Source organism: Oryctolagus cuniculus, chromosome 11 (genome assembly GCF_964237555.1).
Source record: "Oryctolagus cuniculus chromosome 11, mOryCun1.1, whole genome shotgun sequence".
NCBI lineage: Eukaryota > Metazoa > Chordata > Mammalia > Lagomorpha > Leporidae > Oryctolagus > Oryctolagus cuniculus.
Window position 1 is genome coordinate 88,049,013 of NC_091442.1, and position 24,748 is coordinate 88,073,760.

At 35.1% G+C, this 24,748-nt stretch overlaps 1 protein-coding gene across 9 annotated transcripts in view; it reads left to right on the forward strand.

Annotated features, from left to right (window-relative positions):
- LRRIQ1 (leucine rich repeats and IQ motif containing 1) overlaps positions 1-24,748 on the forward strand; it is a 239,590-nt gene that overhangs the window by 204,663 nt on the left and 10,179 nt on the right. For 5 of the 9 annotated variants that reach the window (XR_007919512.2, XM_008256853.4, XM_008256858.4 and 2 more), the window contains exon 26: positions 364-484. Coding sequence is in view for 6 of the 9 variants with exons in the window: in XM_008256853.4 (XP_008255075.2) it covers positions 364-484 (121 nt within the window). In the remaining 3 variants the exon portion in view is untranslated. Of the gene's footprint in view, positions 1-363; positions 1,223-4,928; positions 5,077-19,645; positions 21,569-24,748 lie in introns of those variants that run through there. The other 4 variants (XR_516764.4, XM_051845711.2, XR_007919513.2 and 1 more) reach the window with 4 other exon arrangements.

Genomic DNA, 24,748 nt, shown 5'->3' on the forward strand with positions numbered 1-24,748 from the left:
TGACATTTCTAGCATTCAATAAAGAATTAAATAATATACTTGGTAAATAAGTGATGTTAAGCTGTTTAAAGTTTCACCAGCTGCCTTTGAGATTGATTTTCATCAAAATTACTGTACTAAAATGTTTTCTTTTGTTGTACAGACTCAAATAGCAAACCTCAATTTTAAAATCGGCTCTTATTTGCAAAAAATGCTTTGACATAGTGCATTTGTTCTGCCTGGGCAGCAATAAAGGATTGTGGTATCATTTTGAAGAAGGTTGTTTGACAGAGCCTGTTTGTTTATTTGGGGTAATGTGAGCTGCGTTCAGAAAATGCCATATTTTGTTTCATGATTGTATACATTCTCTCCCATTGCTCCCAGGCAAGACTTGTAAGCAGAGAAGACACGGATTTAGACCTTTTTTCCATGACCAGTGGAAGTGCTTTGTCTGTGAATAGAGAAAAAAAAAGTCAGGCACACAGACACTCAGCGGGATCTTCAAGTAAGTTGTGGTTTCCTTCAGAATTAATTTAGAAATCACAAGCGAATTGATGGAACCTCATGCCAACAAGCATTCTTTTACAGATGGGGGGTAGGATGCCAGCAACCAGAACTGCCTCTAAATGTGTGCATGAATTTTTTTTCCTTGAAATGTCTTCTTCCGATAGAAATAAAATTAAATTATTTCTAAAGTTAGCACCATCAGGTTTTTTTTTTTTAATTGTGTTCTGTAATTCAGTGTTACCCACTGCACCCACCCTGTGGATCATACTATTTTATCATTTAAAAGCAATTTTAGACTAATTTATGGGTGTATGTTAACTATATTTTGACCTTTTGCTACTTATTTAATAGATGTTATAGATAAAGTTAATTTTTGAAGGAAGTTTTTCAAAAATAATACAATTTTTAGATAATACTATATTGTAAAAAAAACCACATGCATTTAAAATCTTTATCCATTGGATGGATGATAGTGTGATTATGTTTCATGATTACTTTATATCCATGAAGGTGTCATACACATTACCTGAAGTTTGGTTACAGAACAATTTATGTTTGTATCTATATGTGTGTGTGTTTACTAACTGAAAAATGCAAATTTTTTTTAAATATCTTGTGGCTTTTCCAGGGAAATAGAAACTAATTTCTTCAAAGTCTTCAATAACTCACACCCTACAGATTTTTGAAACATTTTCTAAAATGTTGTAGTTCATTACTATAAAAGATGCCTTATTTGATGTAGAATTTTTTAATTTATGCAAAGTATAGTAGAACCCAAAAACTTACTATTAACTTATACTTCATTATTATTTTCAGTTATTCTTGAAAAATTTTTGTTACTCATTTATATTTTATATATACAAAATAAATGAAAATACACACACATACACACATTTAAATATACAAAATCAATATTTTCTTGAATATAGGTAAATCAAGGACTAAGATAACCCTCTCCAGATAAATGTGAACTTCAAAATGATTCTTCCACTTTAGTTTTCATTCAGGTTGTAGAGCTTTATTAGATTATAATCATTTAAAACTGTTAATGTATGCAAGTTCATGTTGATAAGTTTTAATTTGTCTTTTGAAGTAAGAATTTTAATTTGTCTAATTTTAAAATATTTCCCAGGCTTTAAGTATCTCAGACTCCCTGAATTTTCCTTAGTTTAATATAGAATCTGGCCATTAAAAGGTTGTTATAGTCACTAAGGTTAAGAAATATTTTAGATTTATTCACCTAAGTAAAATTCTTCATTTACTATAAATGTTCTCCACAGAATATGCTGATTAAATCAGTCTTCACAATATAAACTCCACTTCAGAATAAACCATCCTTTGGCATACACTGTAATAATAATGTTATTCTCTTTATGCACTGCATTTTATAAACTCATAATACATTAATTTGGAGCTTTGAAAGTAAGTATAAACAAATAAATAATTACCTTATTTTACAGAGTAACATTTCTGTTCATAATGTATCATCTGAATGTTAAAATATAAATAGTTTAATAAGGCAGCAATTATCCTGAAATACAAATAGTTCATTTTTCTCAAAGTCACATTTAATAAGTTTTGAGTATATAAGGTCTTTACATAGAGCCCATTTCTTAGCATAGTCTCTAAAAATCTAAAATAATACTATTGTCATTGCGTGTAATTCCAGTTAGTTGTCAGTTATTACAAATACTACTGATTTCTAAATTTGCTTGCTAAGTGACATTTTATGAGGAACCATCTTAGAAAAGGTTATTATAAAATAACAAACTAGTGATGAATGAAATGCTACTTAATTGCAGCAGTTACCAGTTAAGGAGTGTTTGCTCTGACAACAGGGGCTGTATTTGAATCATGATTTAATCCTTAAGAAGAGAATGAGGCCGGCGCCGCAGCCCATTAGGCTAATCCTCCACCTTGCAGCGCCAGCACAGCGGGTTCTAGTCCCGGTCGGGGCACTGGATTCTAGACCCTCTTGAGGCACCGGATTCTGTCCCGGTGCCCCTCTTCCAGGCCAGCTCTCTGCTGTGGCCCGGGAGTGCAGTGGAGGATGGCCCAAGTGCTTGGGCCCTGCACCCCCATGGGAGACCAGGATAAGTACCTGGCTCCTGCCATCGGATCAGCGCGGTGTGCCTGCCGCAGCGCGCCATCCATGGCGGCCATTGGAGGGTGAACCAATGGCAAAGGAGGACCTTTCTGTCTCTCTCTCTCTCACTGTCCACTCTGCCTGTCAAAAAAAAAAAAAAAAAGAGAGAGAGAGAGAATGGAAATGGAAGTCGACACCTTGTTAAGGTTGTTGTTAAGATCAAGTGTAGAGCATTTAGAACAAAATCTGGTGCACAGAAAATGCTTAATAGCTGTTCTGTATAATTGTCACCTATGCATGGCTATGCAAGAAGAACCACTTGAACCAGTACACTGAAATCTCAAGTATCAAGTCATATGGGCTAACTTGTTCAGCTTATAAGAAACCTACTCTTAATAGTTCTTCAACTAAAATACTTGGCTTAACCTATTATTGTATAGAAATCTTTTAACTTTCAAAAACCTTGGGTACTAGGCCTCCGTGGCTCAGGGCCAACCACTTAACAGCTTTGGCATTTTGAAAGCTCTTTCTCCTCCAGCTTTCTCTCTCTCTCAAAACTTGTCACCTTATTAAAGCTAAAATATTTCTTTTAACTTTGAAAGCCAAATATAGAGAGTAGTTTATGGACTGCAGCTATAAAACCCTCTTTGAGCCCTTGAACTTTTCTAGATACTTCTCTTTCAATGTTGATATAACATGGTAACGTGTATTCTTTGAAATCAAACAAACCCAAGTTTAAAATCCCAGTTCCACCATCACATATAAGTCACAAGAGCCCGGGTAAATTATTTAACCTGTAAAGATGAGTTTATTACTTATAAAATGGGGATAATGATGTTTATCTTGCAGTCTTAGGCAGGAAGAAGTGAGTAAAAATATATGTAAAGCATGCTATACATGCCTAGCGTGGTGTAAGAGCTTGAAGAATGGTATATGTTACTTTATGATCTTCTTGGGTAATTTTTAGGCAACCCCCAAATAGAATTGTCTTCCTCTCCTGTGCGTCAACTGTGACCACAATCATTGTCCTTTCCACATTTGGCCATCTAAACCTTATTGATTTTCTCAGAGGATGTCCGAAATGTCCTGTCCCTTTCTTTGGAGGACTTACTGCTCCGTTACAAGAGGCCATGACAGTCCTCTCCTATCTGAATTACTAATCTACCATCTAGTTTACAAAGACATGAAGGAGGTCACATCTTCACTCAAAAACTACTATTTACAAAATGAATATGACAACAGATTTCCTTACTTAGATAATACTTAGAAAAAATATTTGAGTTCCATGAATTATTTTGATTTTCTGTTTTCCCCTTTAATACTCAAAATATGTACCTCGATAACAATTTTTTTTTTTTGACAGGCAGAGTGGACAGTGAGAGAGAGAGACAGAGAGAAAGGTCTTCCTTTTGCCGTTGGTTCACCCTCCAATGGCCGCCGCGGCCGGCGCGGTGCAGCCGGCGCGGTGCAGCCGGCGCACTGCGCTGATCCGATGGCAGGAGCCAGGAGCCAGGTGCTTTTCCTGGTCTCCCATGGGGTGCAGGGCCCAAGCACCTGGGCCATCCTCCACTGCACTCCCTGGCCACAGCAGAGGGCTGGCCTGGAAGAGGGGCAACCGGGACAGAATCCGGCGCCCCGACCGGGACTAGAACCCGGTGTGCCGGCGCCGCAAGGCGGAGGATTAGCCTAGTGAGCCGCGGCGCCGGCCTCAATAACAATTTTAGTGCTACAATAGTTTATAACTTTACAAATCATCTTTAATTCTATTTTATTAGTTATAGTAGTTACTCTTTTTAAATATTTTATTTATTTTAGAGGTAGAGTTACAGTGAACAGGAGAGACAGAAAGAAAGGTCTTCCTTCCATTTGTTCATTCCCCAAATGGCCGCAATGGCCAGAGCTACGCCAGTCCAAAGTCAGGAGCCAGGAGCTTCCTCCCAGTCTCCTACACAGGTGCAGGGGCCCAAGGACTTGGGCCATCTTCTACTGCTTTCCCAGGCTATAGCAGAGAGCTGCACTGGAAGAGGAGCAGCCGGGACTAGAACTGGCACCCATATGGGATGCCGGCGCCACAGACGGAGGATTAACTGCACCACAGCACTGGCCCCAGTAGTTACTCTTCTTTGATAGGTAACATAAGTAAGTCACAAGATTTTAACAAATTTGTCTTTCACACAAAGTATTAGCAGGGTAAACTAGTAACTTGAATCCATTTTTTTTTTTCCTCTTCCAAACAGTGATATATTTTCTTGTATTTTTCAGTGGACTAAAATATAAAGATTAGTTAGTAAAAGAGAATAATAATAATAATATCTCATATTATTTATTCACTCACTACATGCTTAATGGCTTCCAGGTTCCTCATTCAGATCATATGTGAACTTTCCAGCAGAGGCTCCATTTTCACAGTTAGCCAGGAAGTGAGGAGCCACACCATCTCTAAGTGTGAATAATCAGCCCCTAGTCAAGTTCTTCTGTGAGCACACGTAAACCGCTCATGAAATGTAAGCCCTTTTAATATAGTGTTGAATGTTCGGAATATGGAAAAATACTGTGTGTTTGAGAAAACACAGTGAGGTTGAAGTGAGTGAGGAAGGCTTGTTGGGGACAAAGTACTTGAAATGTACTAAAGAGGAAGCAAGCCATCTATTAAAGACAAAGGGCGAAATATGAGTATGTATCGTGGGGCTTGAGGAGACTATTTGGACTATAGGTTCCACATGCTAAAGTAATATGAAATAAGACTGGAGAAGTAGGGATTTGTCTCAGTGATTGACACTTGGAATGCCCACATCCCAAGTTGGAATGCAAGGATTTGAGTTTCAGCTCTGCTCCCAATTTCAGCTTCCTGCTAATGCACACCCTGGGAGGCAGCAGATGATGCTTCAGATACTTAGATCCCTACCACTCGTATGGGAGACTTGGACTGAGTTCCTGGCTCCTGTCTTCGGCCTGGCTATTGCAAGCATTTGGGAAGTGACTCTTCAGATGGGAGTTTTCTTTGTCTGTGCATCTGTCTCTTTGTGTATTGCTAACTCTTAAATAAATGAATATTTAAAAAGAGAATTCTTACCACAAAAACAAAAGTATAAAGTAAGATTGGATAAAAATGGAAGCTTAGTTTTTGGTGAATTTCAAAGTGAAAGACCTGAACTTTCCTAGTAATACTGAGTAACTAATGGAGATTTATTTAGATAGCTTAAGATCAGTTGAAGAGTGGCCATCATCATGACACAGTGGGGTAAACCACTGACTGCAATGCTGGCATCCCATATGAGCACGAGTTCAAGTCCTGGCTGCTCCACTTCTGACCTAGATCCCTGCTAATGTCCCTGGGAAAACAATGGAAGATGGCCCGAGTTCTTGAGTACCTGCTATCCATATGGGAGATGTTGCTGGAGATCCAGGCTCCTGGCTTCAGGCTGACCCAGCCCTTGCTACTGCAACCATTAGAGAAGTGAACTGGCAGATGATAGATCTCTCTCCCTGTCCCTCTGTAAGTCTGCCTTTCAAATAAATAAAAATGGTGAGGAAAAAAAAAGATCAGTTAAAGAAAGCTATTCTGAATTTGGCCCAGAATTACACACTGCCTCTGTTATGTTGACAAAGTAATTCTACATCTCTTATCAAAAAATAGTAATTGAGATTATCAAAAGTGCAAAAGAAAATAGTTTTCTAGATGTCCATGCCTAATATTTTTATCAATTGAGAGAGTAATTGCAGTAGCTAAGGGAAAAGTAGATTCCAAAAATGGCCATACAGTATTTTACTAGTAGAATTCTCACATTCCAACATAATTTGAAATTCGCAATCAAGAATTATTACCATGTCATATATTAATGTATGTCTATGCTCATTTACTTATATATGCATATTTACTCATATATGAATAGCTAAGTTGTACATGGCTGGCTGGAATACATATACATATATATATATACACACACACACACATTTCTATGTATATGAACAACAATCCCACACTGAGTGAACATAATAATTATTATTATAAGTATTCTGAGTTATTAAACCACACATCAAGATAGTAAGCAATTAGATGCCTCTAATGTGCAAGACACTCCTCCTAGAAATTAAGAAAATAAAAAGATTCTATATGCTTAGCACAAATTTTTCAGCTTTTTTGCTGCTCTCTTGCATCACTTTTTCCCCCCAGTGGATGCTGTCTCTACAAACAAAGAAACAATTTTTCATTAACATTCCATGTACATCTCTGCAAACTGTGGATATGATGTTTAGACGAATGACTGCATATTTCCAGTGTGGTGTTCACGTCCATAAGTATATGTTTCGGTCATCTGAGTCCACTCAAGAGATAGATATCATACAGTAGATTGAACAGGAAAAGTCTAATATAAAAACTATATTAACTAACTATACTTACTGTATTAACTAACTATACTAAACTAACTATATTAACTAACTATACTAAAGGAGCAACTATGTGAATATAATATAAGTAAACTCATATGGTACCGTAAGGATGAGGAAGAGTTCCCAAGGAAGAACAAAGCTGGAAGGAGAAGGTATGGTTCAGATACTGAATAGCAGAAAAATTCCCTAATTTGGGCATGCTTGAACTGGTCTGGAATCACTGGGCAAACAATGGAAAATCATCTAGAATCCAATGAGAAGAAGTAGAGGATTGGAAGAGGGGGTGCACAACCATACAGTGAGAGTGAGCCATTGAAAGAGCAGAAAGTGCAGCAGGCTTTGGTGTCCCTGTGGAGAGGATGGCACTCAGGTAATTGCTAAGTGGAGGCCACAAGGTTACACAGGGATCCTGTTCTAGGGCTGCAGCTGGGTAGGCTGCATCAGAGATCTTCAGTCCCACAAGCCAGGAACTGCAAAACCTCTTCCTCCTGCAATGCCTCCCTGGTTTCCTCTCCTGAAAAACGTTGTTCTCATTGTTAAGAGAGATGCAGAAAGTAATTCCTTTATCCCAAAGCTTATAATAAAGGGTGCATTTGTTGCAGAAAGGTAAAGCTACATATACATTCAATTACTACTTTGTCAATATAACACTTATATATGAGTGTATATGAATTATAAATATGAAGAACAGCTTTATAAAAAGTGTAAATTAGAAAAGTGTAAATTTAACTCTGACTTCTTCTCATTTGAGAAGATTCACAACTTGGACCAAATTAAGCCCTTATATTATTTTATTCACAGCATTTTAGGCTAGGACATGTATTTGAGTGACTTACATGAGAAGCATAAGAAGGGCTGAAATTGTCAGGGAAACGTTGCTCCATTCTTATTTTTCTCTTCTGAGTTTTATGTTACTTCCAGTCTATAAACTGTCACAATAACTAGAAAATGACTGATAATCTATGACAGGGCTCACACTAAGCTGTAATTACGAAGTACCAAGAAATAAATCATGATTAATATACTGATTACATTTTTAAACACAGTGAGAGAGAGAGAGGTAAAGAGCCAACCAAGGACTATCGGTTAGACTGCCCAGTCTGTACACACATACTCTGAGTTATCAATACCATTCTCTCTCTCTCACTGTGTTGAAAATTTTCCAAAATTTTACATCTAAAAAGTTATATAAATTTGTGTATGATAATTTCCGAACTAAAAGTCAAGAGAAGCTGTTGTTTCTTTTTTAAAATACTCATTCTTTCATTCATTTGAAAGACTAAGCAAAAGGGTGGGGGAGAGAGAGAAAGAGAGAGAGAGAGAGAGACTCTTCCCTCTGCTGGGTCACTTCCCAAATAGCCTCAACAGCAGAGTCTGGGCCAAGACAAAGCCAGGAGCCAGGTCTCCCATTGGGTGGCAGGGGCACTCAGATATGGGATGTTGGTATGGCAAGCAGTGACTTAACTTGCTAAACCATACCACTGGCCCTAGAAGCTGTTAATTCTGATGGTATGAAAATCATGCTTGTCACTGAAAGTTTTCTCTATGCCAGAAAACTTGTAAACGATCCTGATTTCAAACAGTGTTTACATTGTCTCTAATTAATGTAGCTAAGCACAGTCAACTGAGAAGAGAAAAAAAAATCTTTTCTTTAAATGTTTTCCAAGGAAAAAATAAGAAAAGTCCATCATCTACAACAGATGACAGCCATTTTATATAACAAGTTGAATGTTAAACCCTAAAAGACAATGCACCTACTGATAAAATGTTGCTTAACTGCAACTGCATTCTAATAAATTTTCAAAGAGAGAACAACTTCTTACAAAGGAACCAGTCAATAGTCAATATTTCATAGATAAAATTTGAAAATGATCTGTAGCTTAATATTTAGCTAAATGTTTACTTTGTAGAAAGAAGATCCTTGTCAATTGAAAATTGAAAATATTTAAAAGGGAACTAGCATAGACCAACAAGTACAAAATAAGCTAAGCATTAGACTAAGCTAAAAGTAATCACTAGAGTCTATGAAGTTTTATATAAAAGTAAAATGTTGTTATAGGAAAAATAAAGGAATCAAAAATTTCATTTTTCAATGTAGATGACTATGTGAGAAATGGTCTTATTTTAAATCTGATTAATTCTTCTACAGAATATTAATTAGAACACTAGGCCTACAGTCTGTCCTGAAGAAAGGAATGTATGTTTTAAAAAGAACTCTGGAACATTATTTGATATTTTCATATCACTAGCTTTTTTTATTTTTTTTATTTTTTTTTTATTTTTTGACAGGCAGAGTGGACAGTGAGAGAGAGAGACAGAGAGAAAGGTCTTCCTTTGCCATTGGGTCACCCTCCAATGGCCACCGCGGCTGGCGCGCTGTGGCCGGCGCACCGCGCTGATCCAATGGCAGGAGCCAGGTACTTATCCTGGTCTCCCAGGGGTGCAGGGCCCAAGCACTTGGGCCATCATCCACTGCACTCCCTGGCCATAGCAGAGAGCTGGCCTGGAAGAGGGGCAACCGGGACAGAATCCGGCGCCCCAACCGGGACTAGAACCCGGTGTGCCGGCGCTGCAAGGCGGAGGATTAGCCTAGTGAGCCGCAGCGCTGGCATCACTAGCTTTTAAACTTGAATCATAAACTTAAATTTTACATGAAACACCAATCCAAAGAATAAAGTATCAAGATAAGTAACATATAAACACTCATGCAGAGGGAGGGTGCAGAATTTTACCTCCTAATTCTTGCCAGATTACCGTTTATAACTAGAAATATAAATTGATTTATAAATTTACAAACCACTGATAGTACATCAGTAGATTTACCTACCATATTGTTTCCTGTTGTTCTCCAAACTTTCTTCTGCCTGCTCCAACATATATCTCCTTGAAAACTTCCTTTCTCAAAGCTCCAAAATCTGTCGCTAGCATTTGGATCATTTGGAAGCTGTGCTACTTCCTCCCGGTCCTTTATATTCCATAACTGGAATTTACAAATGATTTCCTCACTGGATATTAGAAATGTTTTACATATATAACTTAATTTCCTGCTGTTTATAGTATTCAAAAAGAGAGTTCCAGTTATGTTTCATCCTGTCCCTGTTTGTATACTTTTCAATATAGACTAAAACTATATACCAAAAAAATCCAGTTGGTTCAAATGACCATGAATCAATTGCCATGTTAGTTTCATTTATACCTGGCCTTTTGAAGATCCCGACTGTTAGATAGTTCTGCTATAATTTCCCCTACTTCTGTCAACAAAAATGAACTAGAAGTGTCTACTATTCCAATTATTTTTTCAAGATTCAAATAAGGCACTGTGCATAAGTGTTATTTTATTAAATTATCTGTTCATGCCCTAGAGCCCAAATCTATGGGAAGATAGCAAGTGATAGCTCAATTACTTGGGTCCCTACCACCCATGGGAGAGATCCAAATGGAGTTCCACTCTCCTGGTTTCAACCTGGCCCAACCCTGGATTTTGCACGCATTTGGGAAATGGATCAGGGAATGAAAGATCTCTCTCTCTCTCTCTCTCTCTCTCTCTCTCTGCTTTTAAATACAATGGAAAAAGGAACCATTTTAAGGTAATTCTTAAGATTAAAAAATTATGTTGGGGCTATAAGATGTAGATAGATTAAAAAGTGGATTCAGATAAATATCTCTCCTCTTTTTTCACTTACAGAAGTTGAAAACAGCACTATATTTTGACACTTTTTATTCATTTGGAGTTTTATAGCCTTATTTCCAGGTAATGGCAAGTCTTTCCATTTCAAGGCCAGAAAAAACAGATATCCATCTCAAATTTGCTTACATAATTGTTTTCTCAATGGTACCACATAAAGAGACATCCTTTATTCATGAATGGTAAAAAAAAAAAAAAAAAAAAAAAAAAAAAAAGATATTGACTTAAGATAAACATTAGTCATATAAATCCAAGTTCTGATTGTGTTGCTATTACTTTAGTTTTGGAAAAACAATTTAACTTCATTGCCTGAGTTTTCTCATTCTTAAAATGAGGTTGGCTATATGTTTCTTGCAGAGTTGCAATAGGCTTGAAAGACACAGTGAATATAAAGTATAAGCCAGAGCTTTGGACACGTGGGCCCTTAAGTCCCTGCTATTCCTTCAATGGTGTATTTTCAATATGAGTGATTTAATGTTTACAGAGAATCAAAGAGCAAATGGATAAAGAAAATAGCAAAATAATGGGGCTGGTGCCATGGCGCAGTAAGTTAATCCTTTGCCTGTGACGCCAGCATCCCATATGGGCACCGGTTCTATTCCGGCTGCTCCTCTTCCAATCCAGCTCTCTGCTATGGCCTGGGAAAGCAGTAGAAGATGGCCCAGGTCCTTGGGCCCCTGCACCTACATGGGAGACCAGGAAGAAGCACCTGGCTGCTGGCTTCAGATCAACGCAGCTCCAGCCGTTGGCAGCCATTTGGGGAGTGAACCAATGCACAGAGACCTTTCTTTCTGTATCTCCCTCTCACTGTCTGTAACTCTACCTCTCAAATAAATAAATAAAATCTTTAAAAAAAAGAAAATAGGAAATAAGCACATAATACTGTTAATATATTTAATGGTAAAAAATATAATTGCATTTTGTTGATGCTAAATATGCAATAGATTGTCAAATTGTGTATTGCGATATTTTTCAATTGGCACACTTGTGATTACATTCTGCCTACAAAATCTACTAATGAAATAACTATCTGATATTTACTACCATTGTTAATTGTCACCAAATTTAATTGTAGAAGTCAAAATTGACATTTATATTTTCCATTAAAAAGATTCAAGCTTCATTTTTTTTAAACATTGTATTTTTCCCCTGGATAGAAACAAGAAAAAGATAAGATTTTATAAACACTTGCGGTCAAGTTAAACTTTTTCATTACATGTATGATGAAAACTATTTTTTCTTAAATCCTCTTCTTTATCTGAACTACTACAAATCTGTAATATTATATATTACATATCTGAATACAATATTGCATATTACATATCTGAAGTAATGCATAAGAAGCTACAGCTACAACTCATTGGATTATTGTTATTTTTTGATCAGTGAGAGTTATACTCTAACTAAAAATTTAAATTTTAAAGCTGTTTGTGATGAGGGAAACCTCACATTTGTGGAAATAAAGTTAAAAGATAAGTTATTCTTTGCATAAGGCCCTGTCTAAATACCTACAGAGTTTCTGGATTCAAAAGGCTTTCATAGCCTTGGCAGCTCATGTCAAGAGCCTCAGGTGGTCACTGACGTAAAAAAAAATATGTGTTAATTGTTAAATCGACAACAGGTCCTTAATGAGTTGTAATATGAGAAATAACTGTAAAACTTTCTCTCAATCTGTACTTAATACCTGGTGTGTGTGGGTAGGGGGGTGCAAACTGTTGAAATCTTTACTTAGTATAGAATTGGTCTTCTGATAAAATTAATTAAAAATGAACCTTAATGAAGAATGGGATGGGAGAGGGTGTAGGAGTTGGGCTGGGAGTGGGGGTGGGAGGGTGGGAATGGGGGGAAGAACCACTATATTACTAAAAGCTGTACATATGAAATTTGTATTCATTAAATAAAATCCTTCTTTAAAAAGATGTTATTTTTGATACAGAACTTTTTGCAGTCCATACATAGTTTTTTCACAATATGAAGACAGATTTCCCATGAACTTTTGGATATCCCTTATATTATTGCTTAAACATTAAGGCTGATTTTTTAATCTGAACTTTTGGGATAGAGACTTTAAAATACAGATTTAAGGGGCCGGCATTGTGGTGTAGCTGGTTAAGCCACTACCTGTAACCCCAGCATCCCATATGGATCGTGTCCAGCTGCTCCACTTCCAATCCATCTCTCTGCTAATAGCATAGAAAAGCAGTGGAAGATGGCCTAAGTCCTTGGGCCCCTGCCACCTATGTTGGAGACACAGATGAAGCTCCTAGCTTATGGCTTCAGCCTGGTCCTGTGCTGGCAGTTGTGGCTATCTGAGGACTGAACTAGCAGATGAAAAATTGTCTCTTTCTCTCTATCTCTCTTTCTGTCTTTCCCTATTTTTCAGTAAGTCTGACTTTTAAAATAAATATATTAAAATATTTTAAAACATAATAAAATGAAATACAGATTTGTTAGATCTTGGTATTTTATCCCTCAATTTGAAAATTAATTAAGCAAATACATAAACACTTCAAACTTTGAATATTAATTAAGCAGATGCATTAGCATTAATACTTCAGACTTGGAAAATTAAACAAATTCATTAACACTTCAACCCACAAAAAATTCTAGTAACCAGAACTGAGTAATTAATATTAATGAACATTGCACTAAGAGCACATTTACATGGTTTGTAGACTTATCTAATTTAGATAAACTTTAATAGGCTATTTATTAGAAGAATAGACACAAAATAAATAGTTGTTTATTGAGTGTCCTTTAACAGTTTGATATTGTCCATTTCAAAGATCTGAGATAGGTTAAAGAAACAGTCCACAGTGTTTCCAGATATACTTAATAAATACTTAAATATAGCAGCTATTAGTAACTATAAAATTCTATGCACTGATATGGTGCCATAGCTAGTTTCAACAGCAATAGACATTATCCAGAGAGTGATAATCTTCATATGTGGTAACCTGAGAGAACTAATTCTGTATATGTCAACTACATTTATTCTTCCTAAAAAAATGTGTAAATATGTGAGGACAGGGGCCATGCATGCTCTATTGATAAAAGATTAAAGCATCATGTTCCTAACTGTAATATTTTACTTCTTATCCCTTCCCTACATGATCATTTCCCTTCTTTTATACATTGTTTTATTCTTTGTTGTTGTTGTTGTTATTGCTGCTTTCAAACCAATTTCTTACACTAGCTAATGTGGTACAAAAATAAATGGATATGGTCAAATGTGAAATGCATTTGTCAAATGAATGAAACTGAAGTGCAATAATATAATAAATCCTCAGGCTAGTCATGTTTATTGTTGCCAAATGTCTCCCTGCTAAGAACTAATAAGCATGAAAAGGGATAATGAAAGTTTCCATGAAAAATTTTTGGGAAACCTATCCACAAGTCTTCACTATCTGGGAATGTGGAAATAAGTGTTTGTTTTATACAAGTTCCATATGAGGGCTGTAAAGATGAAATTTAGAGAATAGAGTCACATGGAAAGCAACTACAGTATGACAATTACTAATAATATTTGGCTTACAGAAAAAAATTGACAGGAAAGCTCCACGGCCACATAATAAGGCACTAAAGAAATACATGTTGAATGAATGTACGAGTGAAAGGCAGATTTTTAAATTAAAGATTCCAAAGACCTCAAGTGCTCCTGAAAATCAAATTTGGCTTTCAAATTCACATCTTAGAGTATGTAATAAACATTTTCAAATTTATTTAAAATGCATATCTTTGCTGAAGATTTAATTTGGCCGAATTAGTTCACAGGAAAAGGAGGGGAAAGAGAAGATAATTAGAAATTGAAATATACTTTTATAAAAGAACTGGGTTGTTTGAAAGGAATATGCATATCAATAAAAGGTAAAAAAATTTCAGTTATTTTCATTGTTTATGCTGTTCCTCTTTAAATAAAAATGGTTGTAGACATAGTTATAAATATAAGGAAATTAAATAGAATTCTGAAAAGAACATTTAAACAATGATTGCAGAATTTTAGTAACACATTTCCTACAGGCAAGAGAAATACTTAATTTTAAAAATTCTCTGTGGATGCACCTATGTATAGTGGAAAATGAGTGATCAACCATCTTTGCTTACTGAGATACACTTTTGATTAGCTAGTCCATGTGGAAGCCTACATAATCAATAACTATCTACTATTTCACTGGAAAGTCAAGGAACCAAAATAACCAAGGTTATATGGAACAGTTACCAACGGAAAGAAGGATCTTAGTTAATTTAAGGACCCCACTAGGGAAAGAAAATCTAGTTCTGAAACCAAATCTATTTATATTTTATAACAAAAATGCATAAATCATGCAAAACTAAAGATCCTGTAGGAAAACAAGAATAAAAGTATATTGAACAGTGTTAGCACATACTCTGAAGAATTTATAGGAACAAGAGAATATGTTTAGCTTTACATTTTTAGCACCATATTCTAGGCATCCTTGTCTGTGAAGACACTACCACAAAGTATCTTTAAGAATAAATCAATACGGTAGTGTGTAAAAAGTAATAAAACCTGAGAAAATAATGTGTATTTTAAAGGGAATTCAAAGTGTCTAAGCATTATAAAAGATCAATAAACAGGCAAAATACAGAAATTAAAAATCTATGCAATATCTACAAAATAAGAACCCCAATCCTGTATGATATGCATTAGCTTTTATGATTCAGAATTTTTTTTCTAAAATAAAATATGTAGATAAACCAAATTGTATGTATGGTACCTGGTGATTTTTTTAAAGAGAGGAATCTTAATGCTGGTTACAAATACTTGGATATTTTTTGTGACTATCAAGTATACCCAAATTAACTACTTTTCTCATTTAATTATCTCTAAATTATTGTATTAGAATAGCTAAATTAATTCACATTTTAACACATGGAAAAATGCTGTTAATATTTTACAACTTACAGGACAGCCTTTGTTCAATGAAAAAAACCACGAAAATCTCAAAAACAAGCGTAGTCATCATGTTGGATTGACAAAGTCCAAACATGGTATACACAACCTGCATACTATTTATTTTATTTTCATTTTCAGCATTAGGCTTTACCTACCTGAAATCCACTATAAATGACTATTATAATTCTAGGTTGGACACAGCAATGGCTTTCAAAAGCAACTGTCATTTGGACATTGTTCTGTCTACCTAAACCCCAAACTTTCCCAATGTAACTAGTTCATCGCCCTTAAGTCGATGTAAACGCTTTGCTGCTAAAAATTTGTTCTGGTCACTTTCATTAAAATGTTGAATTTTTTTCCTCCATGCTTTACTTACGCTGTATCTGCTGTTAAGTAATGCAATATGCGAAGAGTTTTGAAATAGCTCCTACATCCAGACACACAGTGTTGGCTACATTGATGAAAATCCAATGACGTATTACTATACATCATGAGATTTCTATTTTGACCTGTTTAACAGTTTTTTATACATACCAGGAGAGTTATTCAAAGCATTTTACATATTAAATTACTTATCAAAACACAGCATATATAGACCTTGACATTTGTTAAAGAACCAAGGATTTAACCCCTCAAAAAAATTTTTTTAAAGGACCAGAACAAATCTTGAGCAGAACACAGATTATGTGGCAAAGAAGTGACGCCTTGGAAAATACAGGATACTCATCAAGACATACTTTCAGCACATATGTTGGAGGCTGATTGGTTGATTTCTATGATCACCTGCAAATATGCAGCAGACTGTTGTTTAAAAAACATAAAGTCTTTAACAATATTGTTGGAAAAGTAGGGAGAGAAAAAAAACTGTCAGAGGTCCTTTAGTGATATTTTTTGTTCCACGAGCCCATCGGTAGGTCTAGGTCTAATATCAATTTTTTGAGACAAGAGTCTCATGCTATTTTATTTTCATGTGGGTAAGTAATTTCAGAATGATTATACATTGACTGTATTAAATTGCTTTTTATTTTCTTCTTTCATTTCTAGAGTAATCATAGGACAAAGTAATGACTTTGCAATGAATGCCAATATGTGATTCCTTCATAAATGTGTTGTTTTACTCCACAATTTATTTTCTATGTATCTAGTGATTTGACAACTTATATAATAACAAAAAGACTCTCAATAAATGCAATGAGAGAATAAGCTATATTGATTACTGCTGAAATTGTTTATTTACCACATATCAAAACAATAAAACTCAAGATTTTAATCACATCTAAAATATTATGTTAACAAAAACAGTATATATTAACGTAAGTGTTGGTCATTTTAAAGACTAATTTCCTATAGCATTTTCATTCCACTGCAAATATACTTCGAAATTGCTATCACACAATGTTTTCAAAATTGCAATTATTATTTGTTGAAGGAATTGCAATATACAATGGGAAATTTTTAAACTGAGTTTTAAATATAGGATTCCATTGTGGATAACTACAAACAGACTTAAAGATTCAACAGAAGCTTTAAAATAGCAAAGACAACAGAACAGTGTTAAAGAAGAAAATGCACCAATGATGAATTTCTAGTCAATAGAAAAATCCTTTAGAATGCAGGAACACTGTTAAGAATGAGGGTTCAGTTTAAAAAATCAATTCAATTTATTTCATTTTGAAATTATTATTTTAGGCATATATGAAATTATCTCTAAGTATTTCAATACTTTGTTCAAAAATTGCTATCCCTCTTACATGTTACTTGTCATCTTTGGTAAAAAGCTTTATATCAAGAATAAAACCCTTTTAAAAAAAGATACAACCCTTATGTAATACATTTTTATACTGATAGTTTCATCTAAAATCCTACTAGCCAATAAAAATTATATTAATAAATTGCATTGTAAAGCATCTACTTATTTCTACTTTTCACTTTGAAAAATTCTTGCAAGAAACTTAATTTATCTTTCTGTATTGGAAACATTTGTGTCAGCCATTTGTGAAAATCTGCTTGCTCTTTTTACTAAACTCTATTTTTATCTTAAACATATTTACATCCTAAAGTAATTCCAATAGCTCTTTATTTATCAGAGATCCTACTTCCTCACTGCAAATGCTACCCAGCCCCAGCATTTTCTCTCTATATATAGTGTGTGTATATGTGTGTGTGTGTGTATGTGTGTGTGTATTGTATATGTATTTTCATCAAAGAATTTTTACTGCTGGAACGAGGTGAGGGTTTGCTGTTTTCTATTACTGTTTTTACAAGAGAACAAAGTAGACATTCCATTCTGTTATTTGGGGGGAGAAATAAGCTAGATCTTTCCAACATATAAATAGTAAGTAGAAGGAGGATAAGCTTTTAGGAAGCTTCCTTAATGTTTTTTAGGACACTGATTTATCATCTAGGAAACTCTTGCTTTTATGAACATTAGTAGTCCTGCTGCTTGGAAGAGTTCTTCTTGTTTCTCAAAGCATACTGACTTACAAGATGCTTCATGCAGGATAAATCTGGCCCATATATGAATGCCAACTTCACTTGTCACCTCTCTATATTGTTTGTCTGCTAGGATTGCCTTTAGGAGTGCTAGTTGTGACGATCTCTAAGCTTCTGAGCTACATTCTGTCTTTAACTCCATTAAAATCTTGTGCCAATGGCCATAGGCCTTAGCTTCTTTGTGTCCTCGATATCCTATCCTAAAATAATAGCTTCTTAACTTTTTTTCATGTTTTTCAGAAATGTTCTGTTTGTAGACTGAAGATAAACTATGCTTCTTTTAACTCTTTGAATTTATTTGCCTAGTCATAATGTTAACATTAAAAACTAAAGTGCAATAATCTAAAGGAATTTAAAAATATCAAATGGACATTTATACTCAATACTCAGCATCCTATTGCACCAAACTTGAAACAACAGACAATTTACCCAGCCTAATGTTTGCTAATTCTTCTATTTGGACATACTATTTTTAAGTATTTAAAATCTTATTTGAAAAAATATTGATCTCAGAAAAAAAGATGTCATTCTCTGTACTCATTAGACACACACACACACACACACACACAAAACACATCAGAATGGAGAGACGTGTGGTTTGAACCTTTGCCTCCAGCCAGCACTAAGGAAACCCTGGAATCTGTCTTGCTGTCGCTTTTCTAACCCTTTCCCAACAGATACAGTCCCTTGCTCTGCTTAATCCTCAGGAGATTTAAAGCAGATGATCATAATTCTTGAATAGTATTCTTTATACGGCATCTTGAGGATGTGCCAAGTACAGCATTCCCAATCCAGTAGCCCACTCTTACAGCTACAGTTTTTTTAGCCTCTAACCATTTTTGAAACTTTTATATGGATTTTTTTGTATTTTTAATTAGTTTTTAAAACTATGGGTAATTTTAACTTGTTGAATAGAAAAGATAATTTCTTCCATTTTATAGCACCTGTGCAGAAAGCATTCTCATAGATCTTACTACATCAGTGGAATCAATGACAGTGTTTACAAAAGCTCTGTAATGCACATAGTATTTCCTTCATTTCTAGGATGAAAGCTCAGAAAATCTGTGTAAAAAGGCTATGTTTTAAGCAATTTAAATCCATGAACATCTTTAGAATATAGATGCAATGTACTTTCAGTTTTATGAATAAGCCCTGTTCCTGAAGTCCTTCATTCAATAGGACTATTTCTAAGATAACTTTAACATATGCTTTATTCATAAAAATGCATATAATTATAAAATTTACACTGTTAAAAATAAAAATAAGTAGAAATATGAAAACCAAGAAGCTTATTCATTTCATATTCTTGAAATACAAGGGAGATTGAATCCATAGTCAGAAGGAAACTGTTATATCTATTTCATTGTTTTAGTAGCTCCTTTTATTTATTCTAAACACAATTAATAGCAACCTTGATGATATAACTTTCCAAACAAAAATAAACTCAACAAAGATACTTTTGTTAAATTTGAAGGTCATAGAGTTTTCAAATGCCTGTCGTTGACTTTAGTATATTCCTGACTTTAAAATGCAATTTGAATTGGATCATGTTAAGTGAAAATTTACATTTAATATCACTGTCTAGGTTGTTCAATTAAGGGAATACTTGCACCAATGATAACAAATACAAGACCTTCTAAGAAAGAACGCATATCATTCCGTGACAATCCTCTACAACTCAGTGGTGGATGGGGAAGTGGCAAAAAGAAGGCAAAACCTTCCCAGTAGTCCTTCAAGCCTCACCATTCAAAACACATGGCAAATGGTTTATTTTCAAGAACTTTGTGGATATCTGGTCACGTTATCAATTGGATACAAGGGTTTAGAGCGCTGTGTTTAATTTGTTTTATTATACATATTTCACAATTTTGTTTTCTGATGGAGTTATCTTCTTTGCCATCTGTAAAATAGAGTTTTGCAGTTCTTCCTATGTTCATCTTGAATGGCCTCCAGAAAATTTAATTCATGAAATATTGGAATGGAATCTGTAATATCCAGTTTCTCCTGTAGCTCAATTTTTATGATACATTTATTCAAGATGGCTTTTATTATCAGAAAAAATGTAATTCCATAGAGATTATAAATATATTCAGTGACATTGTTTAGTGTAGAATTAATGAATAATAATTATATGGATATACTTTATCCTACCAGATCATAATCATTAAGTATTTTAATTAAAACCTAAAATAATTCAAAAAATAACAAAATGGCCTTTTATTCTTGTTTTAAATAGTCTTTATTAGATAACAAAGTTACAATAAGAAAATATACATTAAGTTAATGTAAAAATGAAATATCACTGAATTGGATGTTTATAATGTTTCATTTAAATGTATATTATCCTTATCATTCGTAAAGGATAGGTGTTAATTCTGGTTCAATGGCATATATTCTGCTGATTCAGAAATATTCTGTAATTATTGTTAAGATGCCTTAAAATTGTCATTTACTTTTTTCAAATTTCAAACCTATCATTTTGTAACAATGTATTTTCTATATATATAGTATATATAATATATTTTCCAGTTTTATTAAAACCTCACTGTAATGTAGTTAATACTCTGTTGCATCTTAATAAAAACAATGTAGAAAATGCTGCATTCACATTTAGCCCTCATAGGATCTATTAGTCTCCTGAGTCTGGAATTTTTTTTTACAAAGTTAAATTTGTAGTTCCAGGGAGTTTCCTTAGCTATGTGCTTGTAATAGAATCTGGTGAACTTTAGGTTTTTATTTAGGTATTTATTAAAATATTTGATGTACAAATCACAACACAGATTGAGAGATGCATTTATTTAGTTTGTATCCCCCATCTACTTTTGGAGTCCTCTTGCATTTCAAACCTGTAGATCTCTTTTAACTTGATTGAGATAGCAATGTTAATGAGCCTTGAACTGTCAATCTATAAAGAAAACATAGGTTCATATGTTATGGCCTAGAAATTGAGCTCTATGTGTAGTTGCTTCATGAACACACTGTTAGGTCATCCTTTCACTAACAGTATCCACAAACCAACGTAATGTAATGATGGAAAATATTTTATCAGCATACTGTGCACCTTGTAGAAGTAAACCATATTAGAGCTGATATTGATGGGGTTTTATGGTTCATATACTCAAATAATGAAATGGAAAGGCTAGTACAAGAGGTGAGATGCTTATGATTAAACGTTTTTTGCCTAAAAATAACTTTACAGCTTCCTTATTCTATAATCTGTATAACTATTTTATAATATTAATTGTGAGGAAAATGATTGGTGTGATGTGCCCAAATTTAAAAGTGATGATTGATACATAGTCCAATAAAACAATTTCCTGATTATGGTGTTGAATTGGATGTTTTTTATACTGTTGTTTATTGTGTACAGCCTTAAAATGATAATTTAAATAATCTTCCAATGCTCACATTTATCTTTGTAGGGCTAGTTTATTAGTGTTTGTGAAAATAGAAAAGATAAACTGATATTTTTAAATGTGAATAAAACGTGAAAGATTTCAAATCAAAAGATGTATTTTCTCCTCTTCTTTTGAAGAAATTAAGAAATGTTTGCCTTCAAGATTCAGGAAGATAAAGACATGAGCCTGTCTTGTCACTTAGTTGGCACTGAGTTTTATATGGACAGTGATGTACCTAGGCAATGGGACTATTCAAATGCACAACCACAGATGACTTTTGTCCTTTTCTCCACCCCATATCCCACACTCAACCCCTCCTCAACTTAATTATATTCGTATTTGTCTCCTATCTCCAATACTGTAACAATCACCAGTAACTTCTAGTAAGAATAGCAAGGTGAAACACAAATCAAAGAAAACAAAAACCCTGATAGAAGTGTTAGGTGGGCTGTTTGATGATTACAGAATGTTCGGACATGATATACTGGTTGATGAGGATGGCAACTTCCACCAAAGTCTGGTCCACCAGCATCATCTCTGTGTACACAGTACACTATAAGAGGTCTTGCTGAATGCTTTGGGAACCATTAGAAAGCATTATTAGACATGGATCCTAATTGCTTATTGTGTTCATGAGTCAGTTGACAGTCCATCACTCCCATTTAAAGGAAAATGATATAAAAAGGGTCAAAGCATTGTTATAGGCATTGCCATTTTGCTTAGATGCAAATAAATAAATCCACCAATGTGTCAGGAGATTGACTTTGAGTTTTCTTTTTTCTTTTTCCTTTTTTTTTTTTTTTTTTTTGAAGAAAACAAAAGAGAGCACATTTCAATTAGAATGCTGAAAAGCAGTTGGGATAGTCATTTTTTTTTAATTTACATTGAAAGTGAATAATAAAATGCGATCTTTTAAGAGATCTTTATCTACTTTCAAATTGTCACAGCATCAGCATATTAAACATTGGTTTATATGTTTCCCAAGTATGGTATTTAGTTATTAAATTGGTCAATAACATGATTTTCTCTTAGTTTATAAATTACTCCTATTTTCTCTCATTTTTGTTTGTCTAGGTGGAGCTGTTTTTGTCATTGAAAATTGTGAGATTCAGAGAAAGGCCTTGCTAAGCAGATAAATAATTATAAACCAGATCTGTGATATCTAATACATGAGACACTGGCCAAGTGTGGTTATAGAGTAATATGCTTAATATCAGTTGAGGTTTTATTTAGTATGAAAAGGAAGTGTAATGCCCAATAATTTATATTGACTGTGTTAAAATAATATTTTCATTTTTTAATTTAAATACTAGAAGTTGAAACAAAAAAAATGGTAAATGTATTTCCATTGGATAGCCCCGATTTGAGGCTTTTCTTTAAGATTACTTAGGGTATTTTGATGCACCAAATAATTGATAAAATAATAAGAAAGAGACCATAGAAAACAGTGCACAGAAGTCTTTATCCAAAAAAATGGGTGGAGGGGGAACATTGATTCTGCTACACATAGTAAATATTATGAAAGTAAGAGATAATCCTGGCCAGCGCCGCGGCTCACTAGGCTAATCCTCCGCCTTGCGGCACCGGCACACTGGGTTCTAGTCCTGGTCGGGGCGCCGGATTCTGTCCCGGTTGCCCCTCTTCCAGGCCAGCTCTCTGCTGTGGCCAGGGAGTGCAGTGGAGGATGGCCCAAGTGCTTGGGCCCTGCACCCCAAGGGAGACCAGGAGAAGCACCTGGCTCCTGCCTTCGGATCAGCGTGGTGCGCCAGCTGCAGCGCGCTGGCCGCGGCGGCCATTGGAGGGTGAACCAATGGCAAAGGAAGACCTTTCTCTGTCTCTCTCTTTCACTGTCCACTCTGCCTGTCAAAAAATAATAATAATAATAATCCTCCATTGTAGTTTTAGATTTTGAGATGGGGTAACTGACTTTAACTCTGGCATAATTGAATTTAATTTTCTATTTTCTGTATTTATTTTTATTTGGTTTTAATCAGAGACTATTTAGTAAAGTCAGGTTGAGGTATTTTATGTTACTGATGGTGAGAAAGAAGAACAGCACCCACCTGGTATTCTATGTTATATCAGGCCTTACATATGTATAGTTGTTGTTTTTTTCAAATGGCATGATTTGAACCTTGATATAAAAGGATTCTTGTAGTGGAAGCCATATTATATTTGGCATCCTACTATATCATAAATCTAGTTTTAATTTAAGAAATAAAATATGAAAGCCTGTAACAGTTGCATAAATGAATATAATACATTTGAAAGATAACAAGTATAGTATGTTTATAACTTCTAAAAAGTATATGATCAATACAGTTTCTGGTATCTCCTGACAACTATTCACTTTTTCCTCCCAATATACATTTCCTGTTTCTTAGAACCAAAATTTTACCCAAACCAAAAAGTAAAGTGAAATTTTTCATAAGACCTGTTGTTTATGACCCATAGCCCTCCCAACAGTTCAGGCCAAGGGGCAAAGAATAAATTTCAAGAATCTGTCTAGTAGATTTTAAATTGTCAGCTCTTAGAAGGACACAAGAGCCGGCGCCGCGGCTCACTAGGCTAATCCTCCGCCTAGCGGCGCCGGCACACCAGGTTCTAGTCCCGGTCGGGGCACCGGATTCTGTCCTGGTTGCCCCTCTTCCAGGCCAGCTCTCTGCTGTGGCCAGGGAGTGCAGTGGAGGATGGCCCAAGGAGAAGCACCTGGCTCCTGCCATCGGATCAGCGCGGTGCGCCGGCTGCAGCGCGCCGACCACGGCGGCCATTGGAGGGTGAACCAATGGCAAAGGAAGACCTTTCTCTCTGTCTCTCTCTCTCACTGTCCACTCTGCCTGTCAAAAAAAAAAAAAAAAAAAAAAAGACACAAGAGGCCTCTTTAGGGCTCAGTAAGAAAGGAAGAAAGGATGCGTGAAGTAGCACAAAAGAGTGGCACAACTGGTGATTTGTGAGTCAAAGCTTCTCTGTTACTCATCATCTTTGCTTTAATACAATAACTAACCGAATGCTATAGAAAGATTGTTTTTTTTTTTTTTTAAATAAGACTTACTTATTTACTTGATGGGAGAGGAGAGAAGAGAGAAAGAGAGATCATCCATTCACTGGTTCACTCCCTCCCTAAATTTGGGCCAGGCCAAATTCAAGAGCCAGAAAACTCCATCCAGGTCCCTCATGTGGATGTCAGAGACTCAGTACTTGAGACATCATATGCTGCCTTCTAGGTGCATTAGCAGGGAACTGAATTGGAAGCAAGGTAGCCAGGACTTGAACTGTCACTCTGATATGGG